The 19,893-nt window shown below is 34.6% G+C and overlaps 1 protein-coding gene across 3 annotated transcripts in view; it reads right to left on the reverse strand.

Moving 5' to 3' along the window:
• The window catches only part of LOC149528917 (phosphoglucosamine mutase family protein), a 138,227-nt gene that overhangs the window by 22,083 nt on the left and 96,251 nt on the right, over positions 1-19,893 (reverse strand). For all 3 annotated transcript variants that reach the window (XM_089811360.1, XM_089811359.1, XM_089811361.1), the window contains 4 exons: positions 5,045-5,162; positions 4,849-4,930; positions 4,666-4,738; positions 4,516-4,577 (listed from right to left, as the gene is read on the reverse strand). In XM_089811360.1, coding sequence (XP_089667486.1) covers positions 4,516-4,577; positions 4,666-4,738; positions 4,849-4,930; positions 5,045-5,162 — 335 coding nt within the window. The remainder of the gene's footprint in view (positions 1-4,515; positions 4,578-4,665; positions 4,739-4,848; positions 4,931-5,044; positions 5,163-19,893) is intronic.

Below are 19,893 nucleotides of genomic sequence, written 5' to 3' on the forward strand. Positions count from 1 at the left end.
AGCCTATAAAGCGTAAGTGGCAATTTTTATCCCAATTGCACATGCGTTTGGAAATAAAAATTGCGTCATTCAAGAGTATTTATGCTTGTGGTTTTCTTCTAGCACTTGGGTCATGATTTTTAGAGGAAATGAATGTGTGAAAACACTTTAAGAGTGTGTTATTATTTCCTCTATATGTTTTTTTTTCTTTAAGAGGACAATTTGAGCCAAAACATGCCTTGCTAAGTGCATTTTCCAGCATTCTAAGAGCTGCGTTTGAATTTTGAAAGCCCGTTTAGGATACGTTTTTGGAAAAACAGATTTTGGTGTTGCAAATACAAGTTTTTACACACAACGTGAAGTTAGAAACCCATATAGGGCACAAAAAAGGGATTTCCAGCTTATTCTCTTCATTCAAATCAAGAATTCTTCCAAGTTGGGTTTCGTTTTTTAGTCTTTTCATCTTCAAGCAAACTCAAACATTTGCAGGTTCGAAAGATTCTTTTGATTTCTCTTTTCATTCATTCTTGTTCTTCATCGAGAACACTTGTCAAAAATCCTCTATTGACTCAAAAAAATGCATTGATTTAGGGAAGAACTTTTCAAATCTTTTGGTTATATAACCTCTTTTTGGAAATCTTTTGCTAAATCTGAAATCATTTAGATTTGTTTCAGATTTTCTCCAAGATTTTGAGAGACTTCTTCATTAATCATTTCTCAAGAAAAAGGTAAGCTTTTCTTGTGCTATTTTAGGCCTTTGTTTTCAATGTGTTGTATATATTTTTTTAAATGCAAGTCTTCCATTTCATTTTCAGATTTGCATGATTTTATTTTTGTTGAAGATCCTTCTACTTCTCGCTGAATTCTCCATGTTGCATATGCAAGGATTTCATTTCAATTTGCATGTGTAGTTGGAATTAAAACCCACGTTCTATGATTATGAAATATTTTAAGGGAGCAAGTCACTTTCCCGCTGTGCAAATGCAAGCTAAAAACTCACTCTCAAGAGCATAACATATGTTTTTCATGCTTTTCCCAAGACTGCAAATGGACATAAAAATCCCATTTGTGAGTTTTAAGTGCTTTCTAATGGGCCATAAAAACCACACTTATGAGTAAATAACCTTCCCATTTGTATATATACACATATGGAGCTCACTTTCTTGCTCTAAGCTTGTTGTCCGCTCATATGTAGTGCCTCTAGAAAATCCCAGTTTTGAGTTTTTTCCGTCATTTGAAGAGCTAGTTTTGCTTAAAATCTTTCACCCTTTGTTTCTCAAAGATCTTCCACTTATATCCTATCTGTATACTCTTCGAGATCTGCAAAGTTTGAGCTTCAAAGACCATCTTATGGCTTTTTTGAGAAACTAAAAAGAGCGACAACATGATGCAATCATACAAAGAAAGGGATGAGAGATGAAATGTTTTCAGACATAGAATGCTTTCAAGACAGAAATGGAAAGAAATAAAGATAATTTCCAATGAACAACCATTATGATACAAGACAACCAAGGATGCAAGTTCCTATTCCAAATCAAGATGCTTTCACCAAACCAGAACATATCAACCATCGGGCATCCTGTAGCAGCATGGGATCAATAAAGTATGATGTAATATAAGTAGTGTCTTGTCAGGCACTTAGAATATTTTCGTCATGTATTTGAAATTTGTATTTGATAGATTATGTGTAATGTTAAAAAAAAATTGCAATTGCATGTGATAGTATCACATGCAAAGTTGTAGCATGTAATCATGTTGCAAATTCTTTAAGCCTTATAGATTAACTAAGTCAAAGTTAGTTAATTGGAGAATAAGTCAAGGTTGTTAAGGGTTTTCCCCTTCTTTCTCCACCTTTCTCTCCACTCTTTTCCTATATAAAGGAGCGGGCCTATCGTAAATAATCACCTTTTGATAATACAAGAAAACTCTTTCAGTTTGTATATGCACTCTAAGACTTTGACCTTAGATGTAAATCCAATTGCTTTTAATAACAAAGGAAGGTTGTTTTGAAACTTTGTGCCAATTCAAGTTGTTATGTGAAGAAAATTTCTTAAGTTGATTGCAAGTTTTAATGCTTTGTTCAAGAGGGATTTGAATTCAATTGTGCAGACTTTGAGCTGCCTATTGTTCAAAGTCAATTTGAATTTTTGAAGACTTTGTGTTGCAAGAGGATAAATTGCATGGTTACAGGAAGACCCGTCTCCCCCCTAAAAGTTGCGTCTCGGAGACTGAGACGCATATGGGAGACTTTTCGTGTCTCCGGAGACCTCAAAATATGTTGGAGACTTCATGACTCATGAAGTTTCCTGAAGTCTCTCAGTCTCCTAATCCAAAAAGTGAAGTCTGCTTGAAGTCTCCTGATAAAATATAAATGCAAAATATAATATTAAATAATTTTATATATTTTAGCCCTCATTCTAATATTTTTAATGAAAAATTAAGACCACTGAGATACAGTATCGTGATTATGTGAGTTTTGAAATATTTGACTCTATATTAATGTGACATTACTATTATTATTTACTTTAGTCTTTTAGCTTTATAGTATTACTATTTTCAAATTTTGTATTTAGCATTAGACTCTTTAAACTACTAAAAAAAATTGCCGTCTCCAAGTACCCCCGTCTCCTATTTTTGAAAAGTTGTCGTACTGGTACCAGTACCAATACGAGAGACCTCCAAGTCTCCCCATCTCCCGGTGACCTTGATAAATTGTTATAATTGATAGTGGCATCAAGTGCTTAAGGTTGATAGACTTTGGGTTTCAATATTAAGTAGTTTCAAAGAATTCCGTGAGCATTCGGTAAGAGACTTTGTGCCTTATGGTTTGTTCAATCCTCATTCAAGATGATCACAAGAGACCTTGGGTTCCTGTACATGTTCCACAAAATATAAAAGTAGACTATTATCTTTGGAGTTGTTCTTATGCCAACCCCCGAGCCACTAGTATTATCGTAGCAATAAAACCTTTTTGTTAAGTTGAAATCGCAAATCATTCTTGAAAAAAGAAGAATTGATTAAGAGTATTAACCCTTTTTGTAATTTCCAGTTAAACTTCTATCGGAGCCACTAACAGTTAAAAGGGAGTCTCCCCTAATGCTGAGAGGAGAAAGAAATCTCATGAGGCATTTCCTAAAGTCACAATTTTGTAAGTTGTGGTCATAGTGACTTCCAAAAAATTTAACCAATAGATGCCAATGTACTATCATACGAGTTTGATTTGAACCTCTAGATGTCTATCACATTGAATCTAGCCAACTGAAGAGAAAATATTGAAGAACTTCCATGTTAAAGATATGAAAAATGAAGATAAAGTGAAAGTTTGAGCTAGAAGGAATTCAACCCACCTTCTTGCTGAAAGTATGAGCCCGACTACAAAGTGGTGACATCTTTCTATTAGAATCTTTCAATGATGTTTTCTATATGACATACTTATTGCCAACCATTTAATGGGTTCATCTTGTTTGTCATGACAGCACTCCTATTTGGCATTTCTTGTCTCTAAGATGTGGCACGAATAATTTGTGTTGAAATTTGAATCTTGTGAAGATTTTTCCAGGAGTAAACTATGTATCTTTGTTCCTAGAAGGAGAATAGGCATTGCAAAAAGTCGCCACTTCAACTCTTTAACTCATTTCATTGTAACTTGTACAAACAAGTCTGCCTTGGTACCTTGCATGGTTCAAGGGCCACATAATGTGCGAGAAGCAAAACACATCTTGAAGTGAAAAATGGAGGGACCCCAAAAAGATGCAAATATTTCTAAAGCTTCTGGAACATGCCAATATAGAATCATGTAAATCTTATATGGATTCATGTGAAGTCCATCCTCGTGAACAATATAGCCTAAATACTAAATACCTCTCATATGGAATTTACTGTTCTCCAAGTTGGCATCCAATTAGTGACAATGAAAGGTTTTGAGAATTTGCTAAACATGCTCAAAATGCTCACCGTATCAAGGCTACAATTCTTGTAAATTACAATGTATAAATGTGATAAATTTGGAATAAAACTCTATACCTTAACAAGAAATTAAATTTGAATTGGGTATCTGTTAGAGTTTGAACTGAAACTCTATACCTTGAAAACAAATCTAATTTTATTTTAAAATCATTAACATAACAGATCATTGCCATGATCGTGTGATCCTTGGCAAATCCCCTACCCACCTATAACCAACAGTAACCAAACATGGAGAGATCCATTTAATAGAAAGTCAAAACTGTCAGTATTGGTACTGAAATAGGGTAGAACAGTAAAACATCAACCTTAAGAAATTCACCCATAGATTGCTCCAACTTAACAAAGCATCTAAGGGAAATGACAGATAACTTAGTCCGCATTAAGACCTGCATGTTAGAAGATGTTCATCTTCAAGAATCAAATATATTTGATTCATGAAGTATGTGTTTTCCTTAAATCAAAACAATAAACATAAAAACTTTTTCATATGGATATTAGTTAAGCTGTCATAAGAAACATAGAAAATAACTGTTTGCCACGGATTAATTTAATAAATACAACCAAACTCACCAAACGAATGGCTTCATCAATGACATTTTTATATCCTCTTTTAAATCGGTGATGCTTACCCCCTGTGAAAATGAAGGCAATATTGATTTAAACCCCATTAATTAGTGTGATTTTCTCAGGTAACTATTCAAATACACAAAATGAATTTACCGAGCTTGTTTTCAATAAAGGTAGTTAATCCATCAGATGTGACACTGTCAGTCACGATAGTTGTCCCTGGATGCTGGGTACACAAAAAAAGAATAAACAAAAATGTCTCATATAAACTCAATTCAACACCGAGAAAACATTTATTCATAACAGTCTATAGAGCTACAACAGAACACATCTTACTTCTTCTAGAACAATTGCAGACATCAGGGCAATCAAACGGTTCCTATTAAACTCACGACCAGTTGAATCTACAGCGGCAGACCTGAATTCACAGATAAAAACTTAATGAATTGAATAAGGAATGTGACTTTTCCCAGTTTAAATAATATAGTTCATGTAGAACGAGCATAAAGTTTCTGAAAAAAGAACCCATTACCGATCAACATCTGTATCAAATATTATTCCTAAATCAGCCTTATGTTCATGAACTGCTTTAGTTATTGCTGCCATAGCTGATTTATCCTCTGGGTTTGGAATGTGATTAGGAAACATGCCTGTAACATCCAAACAAGAAATGCATGGAAAATCTTGTTAATTGAGCATCAAAGAAAATTAATAAAAGATGACAATCACCCATAAAGAACATTCAGAACAATCAACCCCAGAAATGTGTTTTGTAAAAGCTCTAAATTCAAATTATGTGCACTGGCTAATAGATAAGATAAGATAAATTTAGTAATGTCCAACAAGAGACCAATAAAGGGGTCTAAAGGACCGGAAATATACAAACAGAAAAACCAACCCCAGTAGGAGCACCAAACGGTGTCCAAGAAAGAGGAAACAAGAAAGCAACAGACAAAACAAAAAGAAGAGACCAAGAAAAGACTAGAGGTCTTTCATCGACAGAAAGAAATCAACAAATTTTTATGTTGATCCAAAGAGAAGCAATGTTGATTTCAATGTGGGAGACAAGGTACTATTGAGGATGAATCCGAACCAGTTTAAGACACCTAAGAGTATCGGTTCTTCACTTGTGCGGCACTAGGATGGGCCATTTGAAATTGTGGCAAAGGTAGGTAAAGTCGCCTACAAGATAAATCTGCCTTTCCATCTGAACATCCGGTATTTCATGTTTTCCAGTTGAGGTCTTGGCTAGTAAGATCCTTAGATGATTTGGCTCGTAAGATCCTTGAAAGAGGTCTTGCAAATGTGCTGGACAATCCAAAACATCATGTAAAAGAGGTGTTGGTGATGAGAATCCATCTATTACCCTTTCATGGACAAACCTGAACCCACTATTATTTCACAGAAACAAATGTTATATGGTAGCCTATCCTAATTAAAAACCTTGTAAAAACAAAATAAAAGATAAAGAACATCACACCAAACTTCAGCTAAGTTTCAGTTCTGGTTCAGACTAAGGGATTCAGCTCTTTCAATATAACAACCAAAATAAAAATGGGAGATGGATTTGTTTTGTGCACATCCATACAAAAAACACATGAAAATCATAAATATGTACATATTTGCAGCCTAAAAACAATGTAAAAAGTTCAGAATACAACACAAAAGAAATAAACAAAACCACCATTAAAAATAAATATATTACTTCAGCATCAATTTGTCAAACTGAAACATTGTGAAACACATTCATTGTTTCAATATTTAAAAAAATTCAACAATTAGTGTCGTGTGAATATTCATAACGATCATCATCGTCAGTTTCTGGGTCAAGGATTTCTCTGGGTAGCTCTGAATGCACCCCAGTTTACCTAGGTATGCAACAGAGCATACCTGAACTCTTCAGCATAATTGGGCTCATTTGGCATGACCCTTGCTAGATCCACAAGGGAACCAGACCAGTATCTAGACCAAGTACAAATCAGACCTGGATCCACGCTGAAATATGAGCAGATTGGCAATAGAGGATTTAAGAATTCAATTTGATCGTCCAGGAATATCATAGAAACAATTAAAATACAAGATATTAAAAGAATAAGACAATTTAGAAAGGAAATTTAAATAAACCATACGGAAGGTGTTACTTTCTTCAGCTGATAATTCTAGACTCATTTCACCTTAACCTTTTTTCATTCTTACACTCACATCCATGCAAACACAGAAAGACACCTATCAACAAAGTCCCAACCTATATAAACTTATAGAGGTAAAATACTTAGGCAATACATGAAGATTAAGCTTAAATAGTTACTGGCTGTTTGTAACGGATACAAGGCTCCATATAAACCACTAGCAGGAATCACGAGTCAATAACAAAGCTCTATGAGTCCCATAACAATATGTAGTGTATCCTCTCACAAGATCAATGGTTTGGCCATCAGCTTATTTTTCAAAAGTTATTCCATAAGCCAATTGAAACTGGAAAATGGCAAGAATTTAAACATGCAGTTGTCAAAAGTTATGTTTCAAAATTTTATAATTAATTTGACAGCTTTCTGTTTTTTAATTTTTAAATAATTATTTTTGTCAAAAATATGTTTTATGCGTGCAAATAAGTGTTGCTAGGCTCAAGGCGATGAAGTGATTATCAGAACACTTAATAATATTTTACTAAGAGAAAGTGCAAAGAATGTTTTTTTTCCAAAAAGCACAAAAGAAAAGATTTTTTCCCAAAACAGCTCTAAAAGGGTTATAAAAGAAGGGTCTTCAGAAGAAAGGTTACTAAGTCATTTTTTAGTTTAATTTAATCTAAGAATGAACTTTAGTTTATATTTCTTGAAGACAAAATCCCTCTTCGAATACCAGTTCACCCTCCTAACTGGATATATTATTTCAACCTAAGATTACAGTAGATCCATTTGGTAAAATGAAAATATTTAATGTATTTTGAGGAAATTTTGATTGCTAAATGTTATAAAATTTTAATGAAGATTATGACATGTTCTAACAAGATGCTTGAGGCTAGTTTGACCTACATCATTTTTAAGGAGAAACAAGAACGTTTTAAGATATATTAAGATAGGTGATCCCAAGATGGAATACTGGTTTTCAAGCGCCCTAGCACAATAATTCCATCATCCTCTACTATGGTTAGGGAAGTGATCTAATTTATATGTTGTAGCATTTATACCTGTTAATAAAAGTGAAATGAGAACTATATTCATATCCTTAATCTATCTCGTGTGTGTGTGTGTGTGTGTGTGTGTGAATTTATAGCATTAGCATGCTCAAAACCTATTCTTATACATTCACTACATCCCCTTACAAGGATAGATTGGTGTTGTGTAGGGAGAGGTGAAGAAAATCCTCACAAGGTAGGTGAATCGCAAGATGAGATATGGACAGGTCTTGAAGCTCTCAGAGAGCCTACTTGTAGATTGTGAAGAGCACACGATTATACTAAGAGGTAAGGGTAAATCAGTATAATGAAAACTTTGCCAATTTAAAACTTTTATCCAAACAATTGCTTCAATAAATTTAGATGCTGAAATAAACAATTATGCTCATGAACACAAATACACAATGATTTATGTGGAAACACAATGGGAGAGAAAACCATGACAATAAATGATTTTATATAAACTTTGTTCATTTACAATGTATCGTAGGCTTCGACATACTAGAGGCTCCAACCCCTATATTTATGGGCACCAACTCGCTGGAAGCTCCAACTCCCACACTTCGCAAGCACCGACCCCCACTTCTCTTCATGAGCACCAGCCCACTGCACACAAACTGTTCTTCCACCGTGATGATGTTGCTAACTCAACTGATGATGGACGATAATACCACTCTTTATTTTCATCTCCTCTATTATATATCTCCATAAATTTATTCACTCTTCAACTTCTTGAAGCGTGTCTTCAATAGAATATACTATTTATTTTCTCCATGTAGATATTTATATATACATATATCAGATTTTCAATCTGATTATATATTTTCTTTTTAATCCTCTCACTTGTTCTTCATTCCATATTTCTATTTTTCTCACACTTTCACACTCACTCTTTTATTCTTCTATCTGCGCAATACTCTTTCTTGTCTTTTCGAATATATCTTACTGCTGCAATCTGCTTACCTTCTTATTCTTTACTCATTCATTTTTATCTTCCATAAACTTCTCTGTTCTGCTTTCTTCTACTCACATATATCTCATTCTCATATTTTTTTCAATGATATATTTTTCTTCTTTATATATTTTCCAAATATTAGACACATAACTTTTTGAATACTAAAGAATGTTTCCCTTCATTAAAATAATCCTTGTTTTCTTAATCACACCTTTTCAGTTTATAATTTTAATTCATTAATTATCACTATCTTCTTAATTACAATGCATCATTGATCAACTTTATATCGTGATCGCTTCATTTAATATTTCTAGTAGTCAAAAATATTCATCGCTGAGTCAAGAAATGCGATAAAGTTCATAAGGTATTTGCCATCTGAAAAACCTTTCACTGTCTTTAATAAGTTCGATTGTTTTTGTGTACTGTGCTTCAGTCCTACTCCTGACAGCATCTGACGTTACTGTCTCCTTCAGTATAGATAATAGTTTTGCAAAAGATAATCGATGGCTTTTGTTTCCATAGAGCCCCTTTTTTAATTCGTTTTAATTCATTACTGACTTAGCATTAAGCACTCATCAATAACTTCTTGGAATGATAGATGCAGTTCCTCTGTTATTATAGCTGCCAGCTCCTCTGTTATTATCGCTGCCATGATATTTTTATATGAATCTCCATTAGTTCTGAATAATTTATTTCCCCTTGGTTCTATTATTCCACCCATGAGTTCATCTGAAATCCTGTTTGATGACCTTTCTGTATACTGCAGGTGCATCTTGTGCAGTTTTTAATCTGTTCTATAGCCTTTCAAAAATCAACTAAACTCCTAGTTAGGGATGTTGTCATTGTTGTTTGGCATTGCAGTGTTTCATTGACGACTGTGTGCTTATACTCCCTTGTTATATGGTGTTGTGAACTAATTTATTGTGCTGCAGCACTGCTCATTTACGATCAGACCTGATATTATCATATTACATTTGATTATGGTAGTTTCTTATCATATTATGATGCATTTCCTAACTACGTTGTAAACTTCAGAATAGTAATACTGCTGAAGGATTATCATTTGCATCCATTTCATATTATGGGGTTGCTCAATTTACTGCCAATTATCATTGTACTCTCATACATGCCATTTTTGGCATTAAACAAGATCGCATTATCGACTATATTAGTCTGAGTCAGACTACATTCTACCAGTGGGTTGGATTGCATTCACATAGTCAGCGAAAGAGGTGTTGATTAGGTCAATTAAGCCATCTCCATATTCTAGTTCACCTGCCGCATTCATCTTCTTGCATTGTAGATAGTGTATGACCTTGCCCAATCATCAATTGGGTGATTAATAAGTGTGGAGGCATTGCATATGCATATCTATATTGCAAGAAAACTTCAAAAAAAAAAATACAGTGGGTTTACCATTGTTCAGTGGCAACAAAGCTACTGATAAAGCCAGACTGTGATTTTTAAGGCTAATCTTGGCATACAGTATCTGTTAATCACATGCATCCCAATGACAGAAAACGAATACCACCAGTGAGAGTTCAGAAAGAGTTTAAATTGCCCCAGAACCTAGATCTTCAGAATAGTACTGAAAATCAGACTCCAAAGGGTATTCGAGAAGTACTTGAGCATAGTAAAATAAATAAGGCGAAAGGAGTAAAATAGGTGATAGTGCTAATGGTTGAGCTAAAGAAAATTTAATGTAATGAGGGTCATTATGGCACAGTTGATTACAAAGATTGGACAAAATATGAGCATGCCCTAACAACAAAATGATGAAGAAGGTATGTCAAGAACTAAAACTCAACCTACAAAAATATAAAGCAGTTCACTAGAACCACTATGAAGTCAACAGAGAAGATTACATTTCCACAGTCCATAGCAATTAGAGTGTATATTTATGAATTCAACTGTCAATTTTTTTTTTTGCATTGACATTTCAATCATACTCAATGATCCATCATCAGGATGTGAGAGAGCTATCTGAAAATGACAGTTGAATCCAGAAATATACACTCTAATCACTATGGATTCTATAGTTATGCCGGTTCAGCCTACCTTATCCAAAGACAAAGAATTCCATCAATGATGAGATCGTTTCACACTATGCTGAGTACCAATCTCTTCCTCAATAGATTCAGACTAAGTTGTCCCTTAATCAGTTCAACAATCAGAAGATATCCAAAAGTGGCACTAGAGAAGAGCATAGACCCAAAATTCAACAAAGGGAATGCCAGATTGCATTGCAAAAACCAACTAAATTTCCACTTGATGGAAGTGGGAAGAGCACAGCTCATGTACAGATTCAAAGCTAAATACTTACTTCTCCTTGAGACCCATGGAAAAGGACGAGAACATTAAATTTTTTGGTTTTCATCTTGAAGGAGTTGCCCATGAGTAGTGGTACTATGGGCTAATTAATCAAGGTCACACTCTCATAAACTCATATGAGTAGTTTAGCAAGAAATTGATGAAAGGGTTGATAAAAATGACCTTGAGGTGCATTTTCTTGAGTCATCCAACTCATGCAATCTAGCACTGTTGAGAAGCACATTGCTGTTTTTCAAAGATTTGTTGTTATGGTCCCTACTATCACCAAAAGAAGATTCATTATGACATTTACAAAAGGGTTGATAGATATTGGAATATTGTAATGTTTCTTTAATGGTAATCTTAGTTAATCTTTAGTTTACGATTGTTACTTTTATAAATACCGTCTTTTTAAATCTGTATAAGGAGTTTTCATCTCCTCTATTTAATACACAACATTGATTTACCATAACATGGTATCAGCGAAGGTCAATGGGATTTCATAAAATTTGACAAAAAAATTTGATCTTCTTCCAATCTAGAATTTTTTTCCTAAACATTGATTTTCAATTGTTTTTAAATAAAAATTATTACAGGTAATTTATGAGTTTATTTGATTTGTCTTCAAAGATGTTTTCTGAAAATCATGAGCCTGGTCGAGGATTTTGATTGCACGATTTATTGATTTGAGCAAAAGTCTCTGATTTTTCAGGGTTGCATGTTCTTTGCATGTACTTGCATGTCCTATTTTACTATGCGAGGTGTAAAGTTTCTTACCAGATTTCAATTCGATGGTAGACTGATGCAAGTAAAAACACTAATGCCAATGGACTGATTCGCTTCCAGAATCTGTATAAGTTAGTGTAGAAATAATAGAGATAACAATATTATTGAACTCAGAATGTCCTTTGATCCTTTTGATGTGCTTGTATTAATTGATTTCAATGCCTTGTTCACCCGCATGGATCAAGTATACATATCACACGAAAGGTTGTGATGATGGATAGACATGTCTCCGAATGGAGACATGGACATTCACAATCACACCAGTTCAATGTAACTAACATTGTTTGATTTGTTTACAGACTTAACACAAGTCTAACAATGTATAACTAATCATAATGATTTGCAGCCCGATACAAAGTATAGATCAATAGCAATCTAAACATCAAAGGAATTAGAGTAAGTTTTGATCATGCCTTAAATGATCTCAAAATATGTATATGATCATCAGTTTCAACTATGCATATCACAGTTATTCTCTGACTGAAGCTACATGCTTTAACACTCCCTCTTAGTTAGGGAAGACAAAGTTCATATATATAAGTTCTTATTTAAAAGATATCATCTAGATATATTTAAGAGAATCAAATCTCATGATATTCTTTCCAATTATGGTGTGTACAAAGATATCAATTCTCATGATATCCACCACAAGGGATCATGGTATATCCATATTACATAGTTGGTGATCACATAACACATGATATGAAGTATCATCTAACATACAATACCTAGTTTTACATATGAGGAATCACCTAACACGTGATACACAATTTTACCTAACACGTAATATGAGGAATCACCTAACATGTGATACACAGTTTTACATATCACCTAACATGTGATACCCAGTTTTACATATCACCTAACACGTGATATGAGGAATCACCTAACACGTGCTACCCAGTTTTACATATCACCTAACACGTGATATGAGGAATAACCTAACCCGTAATACCCAATTTTATATATCATTTAACATGTGATATGAGGAATTACCTAACCCGTAATACCCAGTTTTACATATCACCTAACATGTGATATGAGGAATCACCTAACACATGATACCTAGCTTTAGATATCATCTCAATATGATATCAGAGATATGGTCTAATCAAGAATATCAAGTCTCATGATATTCACCATAACTCAAAATTGTTCAAAGGTAATGTGTACTTACCATAGGAACATTCATAATCTATTGTGATCGGTTTCAGCCATCACACGATGTCTATCACAATCTAGATTAAGGAACAGAATCCACCATGCTAGAAATCATCTATCCTGATTTGTTCCAGCCATCACACAATCTCGATCATGATAGAAGATTAAGTTATTGTAAGATTGTCATCTTCCAATAACATTAGCAAATACAAGTGATAATCATTTGGAATTCATCACTTCCTCATGATTTACACAGGGCCCATAAGGCATTTAAATGATATCACTAGTTTAATAATCAACTAAATCAAGTTTACCTCATAAGTGTTTCACCTTCAACAGTGAAACTCCCTCTCAATCACTATGATCGAGATTGTCACAAGTTGACTAAACTCATCTGCTCCCTCTGAAGCTCGAGTTCATTGACATTTAGACCTCTTGAAGATGCTAGACTCCCTCTGAATCTAAATTCCATATGCTTTCGTCCTTGTGATTCAAATATTTCCTTTCAATAGGTGAGCCCATATAGGAAATATAACGCATAAATCAATTTTCATCCTTCCTAGAATATTTGTCATTTTGACTCTACCATCCACTGATAGATTATATCCTAGCTATACACACTTTCCATCATTATAATATTAACCCATCATATGCTATGGTTTTCTTTATAATGATTGACTTATGGTTCTTTAGAGTGATGAAGCCACATTGACTAGAGTATTTTGTGTGTCTACCACATTGACTGATTGGAGGTCAACTAAATTTTGTTTTCCAGTACTCAGATCATTTTGAATATGATCTGTGCATTACACGACAAGGATTCTTCTCCAAAGTTTATATTGATCACGACATCCATCTATAACTTACTCTACAAGAGCAATTATTTGCAATCAATTCTCGAGTACGCTTTAGCACCTTTCATGGAGTTTTCATGAGTCATGCAAATCTGAGAGAATAAACTTGGTGACCAATTCAGCATATCCATTAGGAAGTCATAAGTGTTGTTAGTGTCTGTGTATAGGTCTGCAAAGTAATATTCTCACTTTAGGAAATTGATAGCTTGAATAGATCAATGAGTCATCAGACCAACAATCTTGAAGCCCATGAACTTGGATTTAGGTTTTAACCAAGCTCCAATGCTAAACACCATTAATACATAATCTGCTATCTCAATTATCATCGTTGTTGTTGAGAGCATCTCCAACTATCAGTGCTTCTAGTGAATTTTACTGTCAAAGCTTATGGCAATACTAGACTAAACTGGGCAATTTAATAAGATGTTCAATTATGTCTCCTCGATATTTGATCATCTGTTCACTTTGGTAATACACACATATATCCTCTGTAAGACTAAGTCTTTTCGTGCAAGAAGCTAGAGACAAATAGGGATTGAATCCATATAACCAGAATGTTTACACTCTCACCTCAATACAAAATAAAAATTGGGCCAATCAATTTCCGTAGACCGTCTATGGCATGAGCTGTGGCATCATTTTCAGTTTGTAGTGCAATTTTGTCTCCGAGTCTTACTTTTGTATTTGAGCACACAATCAAGATCGAGTCTCAAGAGAAAAGTTTCTCGATTTCTCCACATCTAGTGACCCATCCTTATCCAACCTTCACACAACCTCCTCCATCTCACATATTTGTTTTGGAGGACACGTAGATGTCACGATAAGTTCTGTAAACCAAGACCAATAGTTCACATGCATTGGATCTTTGCATTTGAAAAATAAATCAATAACCTCTTCAAAATATCTGCCTGATCTTATACTCTTTGCACTAGGCCGAAACACATCAAACATCAAACACTGGGATATTACGATCATTCAAGAAGACGTTGATATTCCATCAGGCGCCTTTTGAACCAGATTTCTGATATGACATTGCCGAGGCATTCTAATCAACTATGGATGCTTCAGTACGAACAGGCTTGGGTTCACCTACTCTAATACCATGTAAAGTTTCTTACCAAATTTCAATTCGATGGTAGACTGATGCACAATTTTGATGCAGGTAAGAACACTAATGCCAATGGACTGATTCGCTTCCAAAATCTATAGAAGTTAGTGCAAAGATAATAGAGATAAAACAATATTATTGAACTCAGAATGTCCTTCGATCCTTTCGATGTGCTTGCATTAATTGATTTCGATGCCTTGTTTACCCGAGTGGATCAAGTATACATATCACACGAAAGGTTGTGACGATGAATGGACATGTCTTCAAATGGAGACATGAACATTCACAATCACACCAGTTCGGTGTAACTAATCATGCCTAATTTGTCTACAGACTTAACACAAGTCTAACAATGTATAACTAATCATAATGATCTGCAGCCCGATATAAAGTATAGATCGATAGTGATCTAAACATCAAAGGAATCAAAGTAAGTTTCGATCATGCCTTAAATGAGCTCAGAATATATATATATGATCATCAGTTTCAACTGTGCATATCACAGTTATTGTCAGACCAAAGTTACATGCTTTAACACGAGGTCTCATGTTTTACCGCATGAAGATTTTTCTAATGGGTTTTCATAACTTTTTCCCTTCAAAAATTTCTGATCAATTTTCATAATTTTTCAATGTAACACCAATACTGAGGTACGCTAGCACGACCACATGCCGAGACGGGTACCAAGACATAGGATAAATGGGCCTCATTTTTAGGATGGTGAGGGGATAGCTAGGGGTCAACAACAAGGGGAGAACGGGGAAGGGAGGGGCATTGTATAGTATAAATATAGAACTTGAAAATCTAGTTATGAAATAATGTCAGAGTAGAAGAAACCAAATTAAAATACTTCAACATAAAAAAATTGCAACATGCACTAGAACCATTGAACATTCAACATATTAACATACTACATACCCAATAGTAACATTCAAAAATCAAAATTCAAATAGAAAAAGATATTTCTCACCAAAAAGCCATTTGACAAGACTCACAAACAACCAAAGAGTTCACTTCCTCAATTGAAGAGGTCAAAAATGAATTGACAAGAAAGTATGCTTCACATACAAGGATCCTTGAGTTCCTAGTTATAGGTGCATTTTAGAATAGCATCTTGATCCAAAAGATGCAATAGAAAATCTTGATGAAGAGAAAATATTGTTGAAGGTACATTTGCTCAATTTTCAGGTACATCAAATTTAAAGTACGATCCTTTCAAGATCCATGGGATTTATGTGGTGAAAAATCAATGAGATGATTGACTCTAGAACTACCCTTATTTCATTGATGAAGGAATTGTTTCTAAAATGGTGCTGAAAACAAATGAATTTGAAAGATTTAGTCTAAGATTGCTAATGGCTTCACCTAGGTTACCCACATCCACAAGTATTGGTTACGCGTACCCAAGTATTGGGTACTCAGTGGAGAGCATCATAGCTAAAGACCTTGATTAAGTTTTCTGATTTTTGTTTTGGTTTTTTGTTTGTGTATCAGCTTGATGCTTATCAAGCTTAATCCAACATGTAATTAGTCTGAAACTTTGATACAATACCGATTAACAGTTAACTTTATCACTGCTCAAGTCAGAAATTTATCATTTGCAATATGTCATTGTTATATGAACATCTTGTTCATATTTAAAGTCTGTCTTCTCTATTATGCATCTAGACATTTAGCATATATTATTATTACAAACATGATGTAAATCTGAAACAGAAAACAATACATTACATCTACAAACATTATCATTGTTCTTTTTTTGAAAAACCATTGTCATGACTCAGATTTTCAAATTTTCTATAAATATTATACTATATTTTTAAAAACGTGACGTACCCCCTTCCCCTATTTTGAAAAGTAGTTGTTCATGTACCCAAAGTACCCCTATCTCCATGCAACCTTGGGCTTTACTCTTCAATGCACCAAAAGGATCCCTAAGATGAGTCTTTTACATGGGAAATATGATGAGAAGAATGACTTTTTTTACGGTGAACATAGATGAAACCAATATTGTTATGGGTGTCCAATGACTCCACTCAATGGGTGAGATAATTCAAAATTTTCAGACCATAAAGTTCCATGGTGATGGTAAGAAGATGGTGTTGAGGAAAAATTGTAATGGTTCTTGTGTTGTTGGGGACAAAAGAATGAAATTTTATTCTGTCATGGCCAAGTAGACTAGGTAGCCCGATGTTTGATTATGCCTACCCATAGAAATTAAGGAGAAACATTGTACAAATGCCCAGATAACATAACCACAACAAAAGTTTTATATTGAATACCATCCAAACAAGAACCAAACAAAGGGATAGATTACATGTTTGGGCTGGAAGGAACAAAGTTTGTTATTACCACTCTTTATCACCATTGCAAAAGGCATTAAAAGTCGCAAAAACTATTACAAAGCTCCTTGAGATGAAACATACTCATCCTAGCAAAAGCCCCTTTGGAACTTCTATGTTTCTAGATAAGAAGAAGAATGGAACTATGTCATGTGAGGCTTATCATGCTCTAAACAAATAGACATCAAGAATAAGTATCCAATTTCAAGGATTGATAAACGCATTGATGAATTGTATGGTGCAATCTAGCTTTCCAAAACAGAGTTCAGATTTGAATATTACCAAATCAACAATAGAAAAGACATCTAGAAAATTGCATTTCAATGTTAATTTAAATTTTAGACATTATGAATACTTAGTCCTGCCTTTCAACTTGACTAATACATCTGCAACAATCCAATCACGCTGAATGAAGCCTTCAATCAGCATCCTCAAAAATTTGTTTGGGTACTCTTTGATGACATCTTAATATCCAATAAGACTTGAGAAGAGAAAATGAGGTACTTGATAAAGTTTTGAGAATTCATGAGGTGCAATCTTTGTTGAAAAAGAATCGAAGTATAAGATTTGTCTATGAAGCTAGCCACCCAATATCTAAAGGCTTAGTTACCCTAGTTCAGTGGTATGGCCTCCAAACCAGGTTAGGGTTTGAACCAGTACCTTGAGATGAAACATATTCATCCTAGCAAAAGCCCCTTTGCAACTTCTATATTTCTACATAAGAAGAAGAATGGAACTATGTCATGTGAGGGTTATCATGCTCCAAACAAATAGACATCAAGAATAGGTATCCAATTTCAAGGATTGATAAACACATTGATGAATTGCATGGTGCAATCTAGCTTTCCAAAACAGAGTTCAGATTTGAATATTACCAAATCAACAATAGAAAAGACATCTAGAAAATTGCATTTCAATGTGACTTTAGACAATATGAATTATTAGTCCTTCCTTTCAACTTGACTAATACATATGCAACATTCCAATCATGTTGAATGAAGTCTTCAATCAGCAGCCTGAAAAATTGTTTGGGTACTCCTTCATGACATCCTAATATCCAATAAGAATTGAGAAGAGAAAATGAGGTACTTGATAAAGTTTTGAGAATTCATGAAATGCAATCTTTGTTGAAAAAAATCGAAGCATAAGATTTGTCTATGAATGTAGTAATCTCAGCTGGATTTGAATAGAAATACTGGTTTTGGACTCAGAGTAATTACGTCAAACATTTCTCATGAAATCAAATCCTTGAACAATTTGTTACTGACATGTTACTGTATTAATTATTAACAGAGACGGAATGCAGTAAATTACGCAAGTAATAAGGAAACTGAGCTCTCCCAATCTAATTTTTAAATGGAGTTCGATTCATTAAAACTGTAACAAGGAATGGAAATATGCTACCAGTTTCAATCATCTGTGTTACCATGTTCTGATGACAGCATTTGTGTACGTATAGAATTTAAGATTGATATGGAGTTAACATACAGTTCTGCTACTGGAGTTCGAATCAACTGGGAACTGGTCCAACTCCAAACTTTCTCTCAATGCCCCCATCTTGGTTCCAGATGCCGCCTGTAACCTATCATATATTGGCCCCCCGACTGTACTGCTTTAAGTACTTAGCTTTGAGGTCCCCATGGAAGGAGTACTAAAATAAGACTGGGCGGAGGAGATGTTTACACAATGCCGACTGCCATATTCTGGTTACCTTCCAACGCAACACTCATCTTTCCCTGCTATGGCAACCGCAAGAGATATATCTGCTGTTACCAAATCTAACACTGCCTGTGGGAAACTCTTCTCACTTGTGGGTGCAGATAAATGCAACCCGACCGCTACTTCAAACTCAAATCTGCTTGTGGTTTTGCCTGCGATAATCCCAGCTATAAATCTGACTACTGAAAGGAGGTGCTCACATAACCTTTACCTTACTGCTGTAGATGAAACTCTTCACATCATCTTGCCGTCCGACACCCCTCACTGCCATTTAACGTCCCAGAATTGAGAACTGTGAAATCTAACACCTTCAATATCTTTAACTTCTGTAACAAAATGGTGAAATCAGATTGGCGTCCAACTCCACTAATATTTTCTCAAGGGTTTTCGTCCCCAAGAAAATAGCCAAGTCATAATTAAGCAACTTTTTGAATTTGTTTAATAACATAAATCCGTGGTGGTCCAAATCCCAAGAAGGAGTCTCTTATTTATAACCTCGAAGTGAGGGAAAAGCATTGGGATAAGAGATGTGGGATTAAACTCCAAATTCGTCCTGTAGTCACTTAAGTCACCTTATAAAGTAAATGACTTTTTAAAACATAAAGTAACTTATTAAAGTACTTTCAAAACATTAAGTGACAACTTAAAATTAATCTCCCTTGTGATTGGCAAGCATCCTAATTGATAAAGCCGCTAATCTATCCAGATGTGGAGGTAGATTAACCCGGCGCCATAGAACGAGTGCAGGAGAGGGGACTTGACAGTCATCCCTTCCTGGGATTGCTTGCCCTCAAGCAATCTCAATGCCGGATGCTGCAAAATAGGTTCACCTTCCCAAGTGGCGTCTTCATAAGGAAAATCTTTTCAGCAGATTAGATATTCTCTAAAGGACTTGTTTCGCAGCTCCCTTTCCCTAGTCTCAATCACCTCTATCGGCTCCAAAACAAGCTTACTCTCCTCATCAAGTGGGG

This window comes from Cupressus sempervirens, chromosome 11 (genome assembly GCF_028749045.1).
Source record: "Cupressus sempervirens isolate cs-2001-9-10 chromosome 11, ASM2874904v1, whole genome shotgun sequence".
Classification (NCBI taxonomy): Eukaryota; Viridiplantae; Streptophyta; class Pinopsida; order Cupressales; family Cupressaceae; genus Cupressus; species Cupressus sempervirens.